Here is a 19,752-nt window from a genome sequence, read left to right as displayed (position 1 = left end):
GTTGAACTTTTTTCATATTGAAGTTTGACGAGCATCTTGACTTTTGGTCTTTGGATATTAACAGTCCTGGGTATGTGACTTCTTGTTTAACAGAAATGTTACAGATAGCATTTGCAGTGCAGCCTTTAATTGCTAGTAATTCACATTATTTTAGATTTAGACATAAACCAGATGCCTCAGAGAAATCACTAATAACACTAAGGGCTAGACGGATTTGATTTGCATTCTTCAAGAAGAGTGTGGTGTCATCAGCTAGCTAGCTGGCTGATGATGAGCTCCTTATCAGCTATGGTGATTCCTTGTATAACAGGTCAAATCTCGGGGTGGAGTCTTAATCATTTTAATTGAGCTATTGCCATTCGTGTACAAGGTTTTGAAGCTTTACAGAAAAATTCTCCAAAGCCAAATTTTTCCAAAGAGTGGAAAATAAATTGATGTTCAATTGTATCAAAAGCCTTTTAAAAATCCAGGAAGAGAATGAAGCTATTGTCAGATACCAAATCAGAGTAATCAAGTAGATCCAAAACCAGTCTAATGTTATTAGAAATGTGTCTATTTCTCATAAAGCCTGATTGTGTCTCATCAATAATTGTATCCAAGACCTCTTTAATTCTGTTAGCAAGTATTAAAGCCATAATCTCATAGTCATTATTGAGCAGACAGATGGGTCTCCAATTATCAATAAGAAGTAAGTCTTTGTTTGGCTTTAGAATAAGTGTTATAAGACCCTGAGTAAGAGTAGGAGGGAGGGTGTTATTCTCTATACTTTCTATGAAAACCTGAAGTAAGAACGGAGCCAGGAGATTAGAAATGATTTATAAAACTCTGCAGTTAAACCATCTGTGCCAGGAGATTTGTTGGCCTTAAGTACAAACTTCCTCCACAGTCAGAGGGCTGTCACAGTGACTTCTATCTTCCACAACAATAGTTTTTAGGTTTTTAATATTAGGCCGAGAGCCTGAGGGCACCCTAGCTCCGAAGTGGCCCGAGTGAGCCCCAGACACCAGGCCCCAATAAGCAGCCACCAAGTACTGAGCCGGTGTGTACCTGGGCGCCCATCCCCGGACACAAAGAACCACCAACGCACCGATGTCTGAGGGCGTCTGCCACCGGCAGGGGAAGTGGTGGGGGGAGATAGGCCTCCATACCTTGGAGGGCCTGAGATGTCCCTACAGAGGTGGTGTCTGATACCCAACCTGACATATAGACACAGACATACAGGCACACACAGATGCAAACATCCATTCCCACCCTCATGCTCTCATATGCAATTACTCCACACTCAACCAACGTGGAGACAGACATAAAGAGACGCTGTACACACAATCACGCTCCCCAAGCGTACTCTACGAACAGGGTCTAGGTACCTTTGACCCTGGAGGGGGAAACTGCACCCAGACCCAGGTGGTGTTACCCTTTTCCCTGCGGTGGGGAGAAGCAGACCGCCCCGACTCCGCAGCGGCAGGGAGGCCCCACATTCCAGACCCCAGTCGGACGGCCAACTCCTCCTCCCAGCCCCCCCCCGCTCCAGCAGGCCGCAGAGAACGGGTGTGTGTGTGTGTGTGTGTGTGAAGACTCCAAACCTCCCTCCACCCGCTCATATGTAGTGTTGATGTATGTGTGTTCTAAGGTGCATTTAAAACCCAGGAGGGCATGGAGCTACCTGCCAGAGAGCAGCAGGTAAGCGCATAGCCCCTCCTGCTAGCCCTCAATGTCTACATGTATTTAAAATTGAGAGGTAGGCAATGACGCCAGGGGTGAGGTGTACACCCTGATGGTAATTTGGAGTCCGTGTAGCGTTCCCACCCCCAAGATACTATATGTATGTATAATGAGAGTGTGAGTAATGTGAATGTCTAAGTTGTGAGATAAAATTCTCTTCTTAAATAAAAATGAAAAAGGGTTACCTTAAATGACTCATGTTTTTAATTTGCAAGTTCATAAGCATTTTCCATTTCCAGTTCAGAATCAATTCTGCCCCCAGGTCAAAAATATGTATTAGAATATTGGCCAAATATAATATTATTAATAAACATACCTGTTCAGCTGTCCAGTGATTAATTGTATTAGTAGTACATGGAGGCAGGGCCTCACAGCAGAAGCATACTCCATAATGTGTTGTACATTATAATGTGTATATTACATGTATTTTTCAATTATTACTGTCTACCAACATCAAGAAGTCGCAAACAAAGAGAGACCACACCGTGGCGCTTGTTTAAACAAGGGAAGTTGATCAAAATGTATTAAACAAATAAACAACAATTTTTTCACCCAAAAAATACATGTTCAAAGCAACACAGCGGTGACCCAATATCAGACAGAAATGTAAACTCCGCTCTGTAGAGTTGGCTTTCATTATCGAGCAGTTCGTTTCAGTTCGTTGTAGATTCAAGCTGCTCTTCATATTTTTGCCCGCCAGAGGCCACCAGACAGGACTGTTGAAAAGCTTCGAGTAATGAACCGTTTTTCAATACAAGCTTCAATTCTTCAGAAAGCTTCATTTGGCCATCACTAGTGAGAGTGGGAAAAAATGAGAAACACACAGAAAGGAAACTATGCGGCTTTTTCTTATTTTGGGGGTTTGTTCTTCTTCTTCGTATTCTTTATAGGGTTTGTTAGTGGTTGACTAAAAGAAAAACGGTGCATTTAGCGCCACCAACTGGTGTGGAGTGTGGACCGAAATGACAAAATAAAAAAAAATTCCCCCCAAACAAATGACTCTGCCTTAAAACCCCAAATATGGCCTGATAGCTTTCACTTATAGAGTTCTTGCGAAATAAAACAACCAAGTCCACTTTCACTTTCATATCATCAAGCTTTTTGATCAGTTGTCTTTCAGCATCATACTATTTACAATGCAATAAAACATGTTCTATTGTTGCCTGTTCTCTACTGCACTCACACTCCCCTGTACAGTGTTTCCCTATTAAAACTAATTTGCCATTCAAACCAGTGTTTCTGAATCTAAGTCGAGATATAACCGTCTCCTCTCTCCTGTTGCTTCCTGTGCTTTTCATTTTCCTTTGGACTTTGTAAAACCATCGCCCTTTCCTCTCTTCCTCTCATTGCTTTTGCCACCTTTCCTTCAATTTGTGCCTTATTATACTCTTGATATCTGTCCTACTAACAACAACAACAACAATAAACTTTATTTATATAGCACATTTAAAAACCAGTGGTATACCAAAGTGCTGAACATGTGAGAGGGTCAGATGTAAGTAAAACAGAAAGATGAAGGCCATGGCAAAGTACCAAACATGCTAGAATTAAAAACACAGAAATACATATAAAAGCATATTAGAACATTGTGTGTAAAATATAAAAGAGTCAAGAAAAATGTATAATAATTAAAAGAGGTTAAGGATAGAATGAAGGTAGCAACAAGCATTAAACTAACTAACAAAAAAGCATTAACTGATGGAAAAGGCGAGGTTCAATAAATAGGTTTTTAACCGTGATTTGAAAGATTGAATGGAATCAGACTCAAAGATGGTAATGGGGAGGTTATTCCACAGATCAGGTGCAGCCAAGTCAAATGTGCGGTCACCTCTAGTCTTCAGCCGGGACTTGGCTGTACCAAAAGTGACTGGGAAGACGATCTTAGTGCTCTAGCAGGGCTGTATAGTCTAGTTTTGCCATCATAAGAAATTTTCTTAGCCCAAGCTGCTCTCGAAATTTTGTCTTTTATGTCATACCTCTGAACATTAACCTGACATTGACCTTGCAATCACTGTATCTTGCGGCTTTGGTCGCAGTGATCGGTGAGCACGCTGAATCTGCAAATCCTCATTTTCCAGAAGGGCAAGTTCTTTCTTTATGAAGCTGTACTGAATGCCATCATATCATTCCCCTCAGCACCTTCTTTAATTCCATATATACGGAGATTGTTGCGACGCAATCTTCCTTCCAGGTCCCAGGTCCCAATGAGCTGAATAGATTTTATTTGAGATTTAATGATAATTATAATTTAAGGAATATACTTGATTTCTTAATAGAGAGCACCAGAGTGCTCTTTCTTTGATGAAAGAAGGGTGGGAAATCTTTTTAAAATGAGTAAGACTAATACATGTCCAGGTCCTCATATTATATGTGGCCAGGTGCTTAGAACATGCGCTGAGCAATTATGTAGTATTTTTTATTACATCTTTCTTTTATCACTTCAGCAACAGAAGGTTCCAGAGGTATGGAAAAAATCAATTATTTCTTCAGTTGCAGTTCAAACTTCTTAACCACTTTAAACTTGATTCTAATCTCATTGGTTGGATTTTAGGCTTTTTTAACTGACAGATCTCAGTGTGTGAGAGTAAACGGCTGTTTTTCCAAACAGCTGAACTCTTCTCCTGGCTCACCACAAGGTTGTTGTCTCTCTTGTCTACTGTATATTTTGCACACTAATGACTGTCGCAGTGCACAGGTCAACAGGCATTTCATTAAATATGCAGATGACACAGTCATTGTAAGCCTCCTTCATGGTAAAGAGGATTCCCATGGGCCTGTTGTGGATGAGTTTGTTTCGTGGTGATCAGTCCTTCTCAATGATCAACACCTTGAAAACCAAAGACATGGTTATTGACTTCAGGAAGACATCCACCCATCCTGCACTAACAGTGGTAAATGGTGCAGCCATTGAACTGGTGGACTATTCTGTGTGCTTACTCTATTGTATTTCCTCATTGCTTCAGCTCATCATCATCACCACACAGTCATTGTGAGTCTCCTTCATGATGAAGAGGATTCCAATGGGCCTGTTGTGGATGTTTGCTTCTTGGTGTGATCATCCTGCACTAACAGTGGTAAATGGTGCAGCCATTGAACTGGTGGACAGTTATAAGTATTTGGGGGTTCTTGATAAGGCTTTGTCCTTTGAGCCAGATCTTACTGCTACAGTGAAAAAGGTTCAACAAAGACTGTACTTTTTAAGGAGGTGAGTCCTGCAATAACATATCAACCACGTGTCACGGGAGGTTGCTAAAGCTCCATGTTTGATTTGGCAGTTTTAAACTAAATACCCATCCTGACACAATCCCAGAGAGGTTTAGTGTCTATAGCTGGAATCAAACCAGCAACCTTTCATTTGCCAAGCATGAAGCCACAATTATATTAAGTTATAAGCAAAACAAAATAATTTTATCACATGCCATTTAATTATTTTGCAAACAGCATCTGTCCACAAAGAAAGGTGTTCTGATGCTTCCAGTCAGCAGAACAGACCAAGCAAGTTTCTGAAAGCAACCAGAGGAAATAAAGTTCCTCATATGTTACTGTTACTATATCTACACAGAGACAACAAGCTGAGAGCAGAGGGTGGAGGAGCAGACAGTTAAAAGTGACACAGACGTCTGAATAAAAGAGGCTCCGTACCTCTGACTGACTGGAATCGTGACAAATGTTTGTTGGGTGTGTGCATCTATTCTGTGTGTTTACTCTGTTGTATTTCCTCATTGCTTCAGCTCATCATCACCACCACACAGTCATTGTGAGTCTCCTTCATGGTGAAGAGGATTCTCATGGGCCTGTTGTGGATGTTTGCTTCTTGGTGTGATCAGCCATTGTTAGAGATCAACAAACATCAACATCATCCTGCACTAACAGTAGTAAAGGCTGCAGCCATTGAACTGGTGGACAGTTCTAAGTATTTGGTGGTTGTTCTTGATTAGTTTCTGTCCTTTGAGTCACACTTTGATGCTACAGTGAAAAAGGTCCAACAGTGACTGTACTTTTTAAAAGAGGTTTTAATGTTTCGTCTGAAATCATGACTCTTTTTTTTATAATAGTTTTATTAAATCTTTTTTAACCTTCTGTATCATTGCCTGGTACAGTAATAAGTCCTTGAATAATAAGACCAGACTCAGCAACCTGGTTAAAGTGGCTGGTCAGATTTCAGGGAGGTCTCAGGTCCAGCTTGTGGACTTTCATAACAGGCAGGTGCTGAGGAAGGCGACCTCTGTCTTGTTGTGTTCAGACCATCCTCCCTTTAATGATTATCAAATGCTTCAATCAGGTCATCGTTATAAAGTGCCTGCAGTGAAGACAAAGAGACATAGATTGTTTTTTGTACCTAGTGCTATTATCATGGTTAATAACACAAACCATAAGTTGCCACTGCACGCTGCACTTTTTCTTTTTTGATGATAAAATTTGGGTTCATTTCTCAGGCTTATATTATTTTTTGTGTGTATGTGATGTGTTTGTTTGCCTGTTTGTTTGGTTTTTTTATATTTCTGTATGGACATACGGCAATTTCCCGTTAGGGACAATAAAGTTACCATTGACATGAAACACCCATTTCCTGATGTGGACAAAGAGTGGAACAGCACTGTGGTTATTTAACAAGCCGACTCCTTCGCCTGGAAATGAACTGTCTCCACATGTCTCTTTTCCCAGTCTGTCCCAGGAGAATGACCCAGTTGTTTATTGACATGAACTCATATTATACACAACTGGTCCCATTTCACTGTAGGGAAACTTGCATGTTGCAAATGAGGGTTTCCTTGACTTCCTTGACTTGATACCAGAAGGTTTGTGTTGCTCAGAACTAAAGAACTAAAGACAAATAACACTCAGGTTTGAGTTGGAAAAGACATCAGAGGAAAAAAACTTCCACAGACACTGTTGGATCGGTCGGGCTGTAGATCGATGCAGAATAAACAAACAGTTCTGGTTTCACTTTGTGTTTGTGAGGAGGAAAGTTGGGGTGATGAACCACGGGTGTGGTTGATGCTGATGCAGAACCGTGGAGAGGTAAAGGTGGAAGAGCCAAAGACAAAGAACAAAGGAGGAACACGAAGAAAGGAAAGTGATGAAAATGATTCGTCACCACAGTGAAGAAAAAAAAATCCCCAAACGTCTGTCAGACAGTTTCAGAGTCTTCATGAGGCACATGAATGAACCTCAAATATAAATGTGCCAGCTTTGACTACTGTTGTGAATGTTTCTGTGAATAACTTATCAATTTATGAGAAATCAAAAATGCTGTCAAAATTTGAGAGTTTAACCCCCTTTCCAAAGCACTCTGAGGGCCTGTAACTTTAAAAAACACACAAATTCCAAAGAGTTCTTAATGGTTAGTACCCATTTCTTTGGTGTGACAGGAATGATTCATTTTACCAACATGAGCCAATCACAATCGTTAACAACAGAGAAGTGAAACTGTGTGAACACCCCTCTGCTCTCTTTCCTCCCTCAGGTCTGTTAGGGACACGACCATCTCAGTGATGCCATAGACAAACAGAGAAGCCACCATCAGTTGCAAAAACATCGGGACTGTTCTTAGTCATTTTAAGATAAAGCTACACACACACACACACAAAACCACACACCACAAGTCCTCCTGAGGAATTTCTATTTTTTATATTTTGTGCCATTTTTAAAAATACAGAGATCCCAATGTTACGTCCCCACGATGAAGGTCTAGGGGTGTATGTGGGGACTGGTAACAAATGGGTCCAGAACAGAATGAAAGATGAACCGACAGGTGTTTAGTAAATAAGAGTTTTTATTATAGACAACCTTAACATAAAGAGCCGGCACAGCCGTCTGTCCAATAACACTAGAAAAAGAAAAAGGTGGCAACAACAAAGAACACAACAGCCAAACAAAAAACTCCACACCACGAGGAGGCACTTCCAGGGGCCCACAAGCTCACCCTGTCACTAGCAGCAGCTAGCTTTACTGCTGCAGAGACCCACAAGCCCACACTAATCACGCAAAGCAGCTACACTGCACACTGCTTCCACAACTCCACACTATAGGATCTCTCCCGACACCTTTGACACACAATGTGGAAACACAAGAGAAAAACCACCCTCTCACATTAAGTTCATCCCCAGCTTATATGACCTCAGAGAGGTGGTTGCTGACTGGGCCCAGGTGGTAAATGAGGCCAATGAACAGCAGCTGTGTCCTGGGGAGAGAGAAGAGTGATAGAGAGACAGGGGTGGAGCAAGAGAGAAGGACGCGGAGAGAGAACACCACAACCACACAATAGTAGTTTCAGGAGGCCCTGCTAGGGCCGTAACACCCAACACTAGGAATAAGACCTGAGCCATCAGGACAGCATCCATGAATAAATCAGGAAGATGATACTCCAAGATGAGCTGACAGAGTGACTCTGAAGATGAGACCAAACAGGAGAATCCAAAATCATGCAGTCTACCACTGACACACAGGCAGAGGACAAAACGAAGAAATCTTACTAGTGTCTAGAAAATGGCCATCTTAAAGCACAGCACAGAGGCCCTGAGCACCAGATCTATAGAAGCCAACGTGACCCTGCTGCCTTTGCTCAAAAGCAGCTCAAATTCCTGTAAAAAGCCTGAGATGAGTGACATCATCTAAACTGTATGTCAGATTCCTAATGTTTCAGTTTTTATATCATATCATGTTCATCACTTTGAGCAGCTTTGTCTTTGTGTTTTGTTTAGTTTTTTACTATAGAGCATTAAATAAATGTGATCTCACTTTTTCTAAAACACTACTTTCTTTTTAACCACGTACCCCCCCCCCCCCCCGGTTCATGTGAAAGCTTAATGCTTCCTATAATCACTCCACTGTCTGCCACCTGTCACAGATGAACACTCTCCAAGTCCTCCTGTTTTTGGCTCTAATTCTTGGATCTGCAGGTGAGTGAAAGAGCATGTTTACATTGTTACATTGTTATTCTTTAATGGTATTTCTGTGGAAAATTTTTACATTTTTACATTTCAGTTGGTTATCATTGAATCCACATGTTTCTGTGCTGCACAGAAATCGTGCAGTATGTGGTGTTAACATGATAATATGAGACAGTGACTCACAGGCGATCAGAGGAATGTGTGATTTTTTAATTTTAGGCACACTGACTCTTTGGTGTAGCCAAGGTTTTTAATTGTTTATTTATTTCTACTTTAACTTTCCTACTCTAGAAAATGTTGTTACAATAAACTGTGATCTACTTTTTATTTGAAGTGTAATTTTTATTGTGTACTTAAAGCAACAGTTTGATCAAGTTAATATTGTTGCAAAAATGCTTTTGTTTTCAGTGTTTTACAGCATAGTAACAATGGATTCATTAAAGTGATTTCCTCTGCTACAGTGAGGCCCGGGACCTCAAACTATTTAAAGTATTTTTCTCGTCAGTGCTTTGCAAACTTCCTTGAAAAATAACAGCTGTGGGGGGTTTCTTCCCTTTGTAGTCAGCCTACTGTTAGTATAGATTCACTCTGTGGTCACAGCTACTGTTATCTGATTTGGATTGCGCTCGCTTGTGGGCAGATTTTGAAGATTTCTAAGCAAAGGCACACACAAGCTGTGTGTGTGTGTGTGTGTGTGTGTGTGTGTGTGTGTGCGTGTGTGTGTTTTCAGCAGCAAGCAGTGCATCAGTTTTAGATGGATAAGAAATTTACTAAAAGGAGACAACAGTTAGCTGATACTATTTTTTTCTCTACAGCACACATTTAATAATATCATTATAGTCTCATTTTAGCCACACAGACAAAACCTGATTTAGTGACAGCCCTAAATCACACATACTCAGTGCTCATGATTGTTTTAGTTTGCATCAGCACTTTAACTTTTCCTCAACTGAGACATTTAAATTTACATGTAAACAGTGGTTGACACATTTAGACGCTGTGGGTGCTGTGGGCTATCCCACTCACCAAAGAGGAAGAAAGAGGGTAAATCCTGGACAGGTTTCCAGTCAACCTCACAGATCCACACAACCTACACCTGCATCACCTGCATGTGAGGTTGCCAGAGTTCCCAGAGGGAACCCATGCAGGCACAGAGAGGATACGCAAACTGCACATGCAAAGGCCTCAGTTAGTGGGTTCAAACCCAGGACCTTCTTTCTGTTTGACAACAGAACTAACAACTCCACCACCAAGCCACCTCAAACATCCTTTAAACTTTTCTACTGGCAGATTTCCAAAAACTTTCCAAAGTTTTACCAGTGTTCGGCAGCCTCGCCTCTGTCAGTGCGCCCCAGGGGGGCTGTGGCTACAATGTAGCGTGCCATCACCAGTGTGTGAATGTGTGTGTGAATGGGTGGATAACTGGATATGTAAAGCGCTTTGGGGTCGTTAGGGACGATTAAAACACTATATAAATGCAGGCCATTTACCATTTTACCATTGTAAATGAGGTTTGGGATTATAGAAAAATGGAGCTGTGACAGTGTGCTGGTTGTAGGTAGCAAATATGAGCCTGTCCAGAATGATTGTAATGCACTAACCAACAACACTAATCCAACTATAATTTGGGGCGTGCAGTATTTCTGGATTCTTTTCTTTTCTTTTAGTGCAAGACGAGAAAGAAGTGGAGGTTGGAGAGGATGCAACTCTTGATTGTCAGGGTCCCCATGAAGGCAACATCTTATGGGTAGCATGGACCAAGAGTGACCTGAAAGCAGACGATTACGTCTTTTTCTTCCGGGAAGATCGTCTTTACAAAACATACCAGCATGAATTATTCAAAGGTCGAGTGGAGCTGGAAGACCCAAACATGAAAAGTGGAAAAATGTCCATCATTCTCCACAACATCACCGTTAACGACGCTGGAACATATGAGTGCCACATCTCATATGAAACAGACCACAGCCAGAGATCTGAGATGAAGCAGGAAACCAAGCTGAAAGTTACACCTGCAGGTGAGTAGAAGCCTCGAGTGTGTCCTCTGTATCAGTTTGTCCCTCGATGAGCAAGACAAGCAGGTTAAATCAAGAGTAAGAAATCACTCATCCTGCTTTCATCCAGTTTAATAGTCATGTCCTGGCTTCAGGTATATACTCTTATGATTATACATTTATTGAACTGGTTTATTAGTAAAATATCAACTTCCATAAATGCCAAGATATGTGCATCTATCCACTTTCCTCCTGTTCTGCTACTACAGTATGAATCACAGCTAAGCAGACAGACAGCTCTTTGACCAGTGACAGGTGTGTTGTCTACTTTATTAAGACGGCCCTTCAAAATGCAAACAGAGTAAAACTAACAGACATCAGGAAACATATACTTCAGTCTCAGGGTCGATGCACTTATGGTATCAATTTCAGTATCCTACGTCACCTGACAGGATTTTTTTTCATTTGACCTCTGACCTTGAGGTTAATATCCCTGAGAGTTATACCTGTCTGAGATTTTTAGTATCTGCACCTATGGTATTGATTTTTAATTCATCTTCCTTCTCATGTTATCCAATTCACAAACGTGTGAGTCCTCAACAATCCCCCCTGAACATTTTACAGCTGAAGTGTAAAAATTAAACAAGGTGCAATGAGACCTGAAGTTACATAGTAGCCTGTTGCTTAAAATTAACTTCCATAAAAACAACAATTGTACCTAAAGTACCAAAAAAATAATAAACATGTCAAAAGCTCAAAATACTCACAGGCAGCGTTTTCCACAAAGTCATAAATAAGCATGGAGCTGGGTTCGTTAATGGCTCTTAAACCACAAGCGCACATGTGAGAAATATTTCCTGCTTCTGACTCTGCCTGTGCGCTACTAGATATCGCAATGCAACCTATGAACAGACAAAGCAATAGCGCCACCTGCTGGTGAGATTTAACCCAGCCCACTTCCACTCATCAAATTCAAGGTTAAGGTTGGGGTTGAGTTTATCCCAGGTGCCAGAAGGCAACAGACAGGTACAGCCTGGACAGATTGGACAGGTTGCCAGTCAGGCAAAAAACCATCAACACCAGTTTAGACTCACCAGTAAACCTAACGTGTGGATGTTTTTCAACTGTGGGAGGAAGCTGTCAAGAACCTACGGCCCCAGCCGGCTGGCCACCACAGTGTTACCCTGAGTGCTTTAAAACAAGTGTTACACTGAAAGTAATGACAGCGAGAGTGAAAGAGAGAAGCTGACAGAGTCAGCATCCTCAGAGCTTTTCAGTCACTTTGTGGTCACTCTGACAATCCGTGTGGCAACATTAAACCAGTTCAGGCCACAGTAGATAGATTTAGCTGAAGGTTGAAAAGGTTTTCAGCAAGAATCAGGAAACAGGTCATGATTCACAGTGAAGCTGGTTCCTGTTCTGTTCTTCACTCATCACCTACCTAACACACCTGACATCTGTTTCTCTCCTGCAGTTCAAAGACAAGGAGCCAGGAAGGAAGGAGCAAAGAAGGATGGATCTGTTGGACTTATATCCGGTCTATCAGTTTCCAGCCTGCTTCTCATTGTTGCTGCTGTTGGATATTTGGTGTAAAGAAAACAGCAAAAGAGTCGGAACTTGGGCTGTGATCAGGCTGAACGACAGATGAACTGATGGACAGAAATTCAATGAGTTTGAAACATGTCCAGAACTTTCCCTGAAAGCCTTTGCACTGGGACAGGGGAAAAAAAGAAAACCCACTGACTAAATGATAATGGTGATAGTATCTGGTGTTTTTGAGGATCAGACGATCACCAGTAACTCTAAAGAACCTCAGGAACAAACCAGTGTTGGATTTTATTCAGCAAAAGCACTGATGAGATTAAGTGCTTAATCAAGCTCAACATCACAGCTTAAGGTGAGTCTCCTCCGAGTTCTTTAAATAGTGTAAAGTTATGATAAAGGTGGAATTTATCAAACAGCTCAAAAGTACCCAGTAAAACCTACACCTGCTGTTCTACATAACCTTAAATAACACAAAAGGTTATTAGGTCATAAACGAGCAGGCCATCATCAGATGATCGCACCTTCCTCTCCCGTCCTTTCTTTCTTATGTGATGTGCTGGTGTTATTCTCTGTGATCACTGCTCCACCTTTTAAACCATTTAAACTGTGGTGTTGTTCTCATATATGTGTACTTTCACCTGTAACTTTGGCCTCCAACAACAATGAAAACAAGATAAAAAGACTGAAAATGAGTTTTGTGCTTCCAAGCTCACTTCCTGCCGAGCTGTGGCAGATTTGGTTCAGTTCGATGAGACAAGAAAGGAAATCAAGGAATACAAAACAAATTCTCCTTGTTTGAATGGGTTTCTTTTCTTATGTGCCCCTAAAGCCTCTGAATGAGCTGCAGGCTTGTTTCAAAGTGTTACAATACTAAAGTAATAAGTACACAACTAATAATAATAATAACAACATTGGATTGCATTTATATAGTGCTTTTCAAGGAAGCCAAAGCGCTTTACAATTTAGTCATCGGCCCCTCTGGCCAACACCAGTAGGTGAAGTGTCTTGCCCAAGGACACGACGGATGAGTGCTAACAAGTGTCCCTGATGGGTAGAGACAAATGCATCATGTGGCAGGAAGAACACCGGAGATGATCCATGAGGTTAGTCATTAATAATCTAAAGCCAGGCGTGGACTCAGAGTTAATACTTTTTTGAAACCGTTTTGCTGTAAACAAATAAAATAAATGTTTTTTGTTTTGTTTTTAAAGTGTGAGCGTTACTGACTAAATTTGATTATTTTTGTTTCTTGGCACATTTATGTTTTCAGTATCAGACACAGTGAGTATTGCTAACAACCACACAAATTTGCAAAATCATATTCACATATTTCTTCATATGATATTCAAATGGATGTGAAGGACGTAAATGTTCAGGCCTAAATTAATTTCAGTAGAATTTAAGAGAAATTAAAGCAACTGAGAGTTTGCTTTAAACAGTCCTGCAGAGACAGCTCTGACAGGGTCACATCCATCTGTAGAACATTTCAGTAAAAATGGGTAGCATTTTTACACACTAAAGCATTTTTACTCCTAATTTTAGCTCTTAGTGACAAACAGGCCAAAGTGAAGGTCACACTGGTTTGTAGAGAATCAGAAGGGAAGAGATTTAAGTATAAACAGGTGAACATGATGAAAGGAAAGCCAATCAGCTATAATGTTATTATTTAAACATGTGATTTTTACATTTAAGAGAGTTTGAAGTTAGTTTAAAAATAGCATCTTCGTCGACTTCTGCAACGCACAGCAACAGTTCAGGTTCAGGTGAATATGTGGATGAAATAAGAGGTGAGCTCACTCTGCAGGTGGGGGAGATATAGGAGAGGTGGAGGAAGAACTCAGCCTTGTGTAGAGCTTGTCTTGTGTAGTCTGGAAGATGAGTGGATGACGGGGTGGGTGCAGTTTTCTCTGTGGTGGGGTCGGGTGGGCTGTCCCGGGCTCTGTGGGGCCAGGTGGCGGTGCTGTACTGGGCCCCGGTCCGGATGGGCCTGGGCCCCCCTTTCCCTGGCAGGTTGCAGAGTATGGGGGTGCCTACTGGGGTCAGTGGGGGAGCTGGGCCCAGGGAGGGGTCAGTTGCCCCTCCCTTCCTTCCCTCCCCATCTCCAGCTGCCTCCCTCTTCCGGCTCCACCACAATCACCCACACATGCAGGGCCTTGGGGTAAAGTTGTGTCACCAGGATGCAGGGGAGGCATCACCCCCTGTCCCCTTCTGGCTGCCTCTGCCTCAATTTTATCTCACAACTTTCACCTTCACATTACTCACACTCTCATTACACATACATATAGGATCTTGGGGGTGGGCACGCTACACGGAATCCAAAAGACCATCAGGGTGTACACCTCACCCCTGGCATCATTGCCCACCTCTCAATTTTAAATACATGTAGACATTGAGGGCTCTCTGGCAGGTAGCTCCATGCCCTCCTGGGTTTTAAATGCACCTTAGAACACACATACATCAACACTACATATGAGCGGGCTGAGGGAGGTTTGGAGTCTTCACACCCCCCCGTTTTCTATTGCCTGGTGGGGAGGGGGGGCTAGGAGGAGGAGTGGGCCGCCCGATTGGTGTCTGGAAAGTGGGCCCTTCCTGCTGCTGCCGAGCCAGGGCAGTCTGCTTCTCTCCACCCCAGGGAAAAAGTTAACACCACCTGGGTCTGGGTGCAGTTTCCCCCTCCAGGGGCAAGGGTATCTGGACCTGGGGCTTAGAGTACGCTTGGGGAGTGTGATTGTGTGTACAGTGTCTATTTATGTCTGTCTCCACGTTGGGTGAGTGCTGAGTAATTGCACATGAGAGCACGAGGGTGGGAATGGATGTTTGTATCTGTGTGTGCCTGTATGTCTGTGTCTATATGTCAGGTTGGGTATCAGACGCCACCTCTCTGGGGACATCTCAGGCCCTCCAAGGTATGGAGGCCTATCTCCCCCCACCACTTCCCCTCCCAGTGGCAGAAGCCCTCAGACATCGGTGCGTTGGTGGTTCTTTGTGTCCGGGGATGGGCGTCCAGGTACACACCGGCTCACTCCTGGAGGCTGCTTGTTGGGGCCTGGAGCCTGGGGCTCGCTCGGGCCACTTTGGGGGTGGGGTGCCCCTGCCTGGGGCTCGGTCACTCTGGCACAGCTGGCTGCCGGCGGAGCTCACGGGCACGTCACTGCAAGCCATCTTTATAGAAAGCAGCTGTGAGGTTGGAGGGAGTGGTCTTTGTTTTACAGAGCAGAGTGACGTCATCTCCCTCCATCACAGGGAGGACAGGACTCTGCAGGATCACTGATCCACCTCAACACAGAGACAAACTACAGCATTTCATCCATTTACACACAGCTTCATCAACACTAACTCCACACACTCAGCTTACCAGTGACTGTCAGGTTAACCATGTTACTGATGGGACCCTCTCTGGACTCACACCAGTAAACTCCACTGTCCAACGGGAAAACAGTGATGTTACAGGAAGAACCAACTGGTTTTCCAAACCCATCTCCACACTGAGTCCTCTGTTGTTTGCTTGTGTTTCTCCTCAGAGTCCATCCAGCAGAGCTGTCGTCCTCCTCACAGCTCAGAGACACAAATTCTCCTTTAAAGAACTGAGAGCTGCTGGGACTCACAGTCAGACGAGCTGTGAGGAGGATGCATATTAAGTACAAGCCGGCACTGAGGTCCAAAGCAGACCTGCTGTGGTGAACTTTGTGAGCTCAGTCAAAGCTGATTAGTTTTTTTTTAACATTAACCTCCAAGAAAGTTATAGCACTTTCTTCAGGTGAACATACTTCCTTCATGCTTTTGGTAGCATCGATGAACTTTCAGCAGGCTCCTGGATAGCTTAGCATAATAACTATGATATTATGCCACAATATAAAAAAATGCTCGGAGCTTCTATTACGGTGTAGCTGATATCAGGTTTATACTGTGACAGGAGAAGGTTACTGACCTTGGTTTGTTGTGCAGATCAGCACTGAGGTTGAAACTAAAGAGAAATAACAGGTTAGTTTAAAGCTTCACATTCAGGAAAAAAGCAGCAACGCCATCAGTCTGGTTGATCTACAGACTGAAGAAGCAAAAAACAGGAAGTGGTTTTGTCTCTTTTGATCTTCTTCACAAACTGGATGTTTGTGAAGCAGCACAGTGAGGGATCTTTGATCCTTTTTAGAAACCAAAACACATCCCAGCATACTTACAGAGCAGCCATAGTGAAGAAGCTTTTTCCATCTGTAGGTGCTACTGAACTTTGATCGGTCTACACTAGCATCAAGCGAGACCCTCCTCCTCCTTCCTCTCTTACAGGGTGGTAGTTCTGTAGTTTCCTCCTCTCATCATTAAGAGAAAAAGTTTTCTTTGGATGAAACATGCCAGTAAACATAATTTTTAAATTAGGTCATGAGCAAAATGAATAAATAAAATCTAGAAACCAACAGACACTGAAAATCTTGTTCCACTACTTTACTAAACTCCTCCCAAACCTCAGTTTTTCCTTCAGCTACAGCCAGATCCATACTTCTCTGTGCCTCTGCAGCTCCACAGACTAACCAAGCCTGACAGAAGTCCTCATTCAGTTTGAAGATGCCCTTCACCTCCAGTCTACACCATCTGGGTCAGGGATTATCACCACGTGCAGGTACACTCCAACCAACTAGAGGACCACGCCTCTCTCAACAGGCTGTTTAAGTGTTGTTGGAGATAAGAACTGAAGATCTCACAGATCAGGGCCTTTGAAATATATTCTCATCCCTTTTACCTTTGGACATGTCAGGCCTGTCACCTGCAGCTCTAAAGACAGATGAGGAGAAAAGTTCAGCTTAACATCCATCAGCCACACTACAATGCTCATGAGAAGTCACATCATTCTTTTACAATTACCAGAGTCACCACAAGATGGCGCTCAAACACAACGAATTAGATCACTGCTGTTCAGGATGTCGGATCTATTGAGTATTTTTCTGAGTATTGGTATAGAGTTTGAAATTCTAGTTTTAACCCACTTTTATGTCATAAAAGCTGTTACCAACAGGCCAGTGTAGCTCTATAATAAGGAAACTGTCATTTCCCCTCCCTCTTTCCTATGAAAGCCACAGGCCATTGTAGTACCACGTGGCATGATCATCCTGATCATGTTTCAAGATGAGCTGACAGAGTGACTCTGACAGCTGAAGACAGAAGGTGAGGAGGATGCAAAATCATGCAATGTACCACTGACAGACAGAGAGAGGACAAAACATCAAGAGAAGTTAGCTAAACAAGTCAATTACATTTTATTTATATTTCACAAAACCAGAACGGCAGTGGCCTCAAAGCACTTTATATTGTGAGATAAAGACTCTACAGTGATAACAATGATCCACATCTGTGCTTTAAGAGCTTTCTGCCTCATCTGATAGAATTGAACAGAATTTATTGTCATTGTACATGTAAAACAAAATTACAGGTACACGGTGCCAACTGTGCAGGAGTTAAAAAAAACTTTGTAAAGACATCAGGAATAAACAGCAAACAGCAAACAAAAGTAACAATATAATATGTGAAAATGTGTGATTGGTGTGATCAGTTCACACATGCAAACAAGTCGCCTGTCCTTGCTACTAACAATCTGAGGTATACATCATCTGCAGCCACCTTAGAAAGACAAGTGTCACAATAGTATAAACAAATAAAATTATCTGCCCTCACATGATGCACTCCCAGGTGTTTTCCTCTTCAATCAGTCAATCAACACTGAAAAAAAGGTCTGAATCTAAAAAAACTCAAACAAATATGGCTCATGTCCAACTTAGGCCACAAAACCTAAACTTTCAACAGGTAAAACCACCACCATTCATGGTCATCTGTCATCTTCTGACTGTGATGACGAACCAAAACACGCAGATTTCCTGAATTTCATAAACTTTCTCAAAGATTACGAAAACATTCGTTCGTCACCGATGATGATGATGAACTGGTGGGTCTGTTTGTCATCATCATCAGCTGAAATCTGCGTGGGAACATGAAGCACTGAGGAGAACATCCTACTTTGGCAAGACTTGCTGAACAGCTGAGGACAGGTTAGTCTTCAAACTGGATTTAAATAAACTGAGTGTTTCAGCTGATCTGAGGCTTTCTGGGAGTTTGTTCCAGATATGGAGCATAAAAGCTGAATGCAGCTTCTCCGTGTCTGGTTCTGACTCTGGGAACTGATAAAAAACAGGATCCAGATGAGCTGAGGGATCTGGAAGGTTCATACTGGGTCAGGAGGTCACTGATGTATTTTGGTCCTAAACCATTCAGAGCTTTATAGACCAGCATCAGAACTGAACGGACAGGCAGCCAGTGTAAAGACCTCAGAGCTGGACTGATGTGGTCCACTTTTTTGGTCTTTTTTGGTCTTAGTGAGGACTCAAGCAGCAGAGTTCTGAATGAGCTGTAGTTGTCTGACTGATTTTTTTTTTTTAGGTAGACCTTTAAAGATGCTGTTACAGTAATCAAGCCTACTAAAAATGAATGCATGGACTAGTTTGTCCAGGTCCTGTTGAGACATCATATCAGTACTTACTTTTAAACGTTTACTCTTTGGCCGCTTCCACCGTTTTTTTTTTTCATCAAAATTGTCCATAGCCACCGCCATGCTATGCAATCTGGGATATATTGGGCCACTAAGTCTACACCGCCACATCCTTAGAATTCAGGGAAATGCAGACCCTGATTTGGGATACAGACCAGGAGTGACGTTTTGCCACATGTTCTCCTTAAGGTACTAGCTGTCTGAGTGGTGTCCCAGAAATGATGTGGGCTTCATAGATAATTGGCAAACCTTCTTTCAGAGAGAACAATCAGAGAAGAGAAAACTTAAACCTTGTAGACTTCATTATGTTCCAGCTACTCTACAGACGCCGTGACCTCGAACTTAAGCAGGTCATAAAGTATTTGCCGCTCAGTAACTTCATAATTAGACCCTGTGGTATTTAGGCAGCAGAACAACTGAGAATAACAACTACAAACAATGTTTTTAGGTTTCTGTTGTACTGCAAGGTTCTGTACAGGAAAACCAAACCAAGAGCAAATATTATGTCTCATTTACACCCGAGCACAAAGAGCCTTCAAAATTTATCAAATTGAATCATCTTTGTTTAGATGCAAGAAGAATCCTATAGAAATGAAAAAGTATTAATATAAATCCAGAGCAAAGATATCCTCTAAATCAGCGTAGCACATGTGCAGCTGCTGGGATTCACTTAAGCATTCGGCTCGTTGCTGTTGCAGATTTTTCTCTCGCTGTTCTGGCTCACAGCGCTGCAAGCACAAAAATAAATATCCCCAAAGGTGTGAAAGGGAGCTAATTAGTAAGAGTATTGTTACTCTCCCTAGGAGTAGTCCAGCAGTAGAAATCAGTCCAATAACGAGGTGTGTAACATCTAGCAGGGTGACAGAAAAACCCAGGGTAACTTCTAAGGACCTCAACGTCTCTCTCACATTGTGTTTTTTAAACATGTTTCCATTTGTCACTTCAGTCTTTACTCTGAAATACAGGAAGAGAAATCATGGCTGAAACAATTTCTCATGAAACCAGGGGTGTGGTCCAACAGTCAGTTTTGGTGAGGAAGGTTCCTGACTGAGAGAAATGACCCAGAAGTATC

The 19,752-nt window shown here is 42.3% G+C and overlaps 1 protein-coding gene across 1 annotated transcript; it reads left to right on the top strand.

The window, feature by feature from the left end:
• The first annotated feature begins 7,439 nt into the window (after positions 1-7,439).
• LOC106097559 (V-set domain containing T-cell activation inhibitor 1-like) lies at positions 7,440-12,502 on the top strand. Its single transcript, XM_019357037.2, has 4 exons — positions 7,440-8,343; positions 8,573-8,624; positions 10,283-10,630; positions 12,081-12,502. Exons 2-4 carry the CDS (start codon positions 8,573-8,575, stop codon positions 12,197-12,199), a joined length of 519 nt encoding a protein of 172 aa, XP_019212582.1. The 5' UTR covers positions 7,440-8,343; the 3' UTR covers positions 12,200-12,502.
• Positions 12,503-19,752: the final 7,250 nt, after the last annotated feature.

Source organism: Oreochromis niloticus, linkage group LG3, assembly GCF_001858045.2.
Source record: "Oreochromis niloticus isolate F11D_XX linkage group LG3, O_niloticus_UMD_NMBU, whole genome shotgun sequence".
NCBI classification, from domain to species: domain Eukaryota; kingdom Metazoa; phylum Chordata; class Actinopteri; order Cichliformes; family Cichlidae; genus Oreochromis; species Oreochromis niloticus.
Note: the sequence above shows the minus strand (reverse complement) of the source record. Positions and strands in the feature narration are given on the sequence as shown.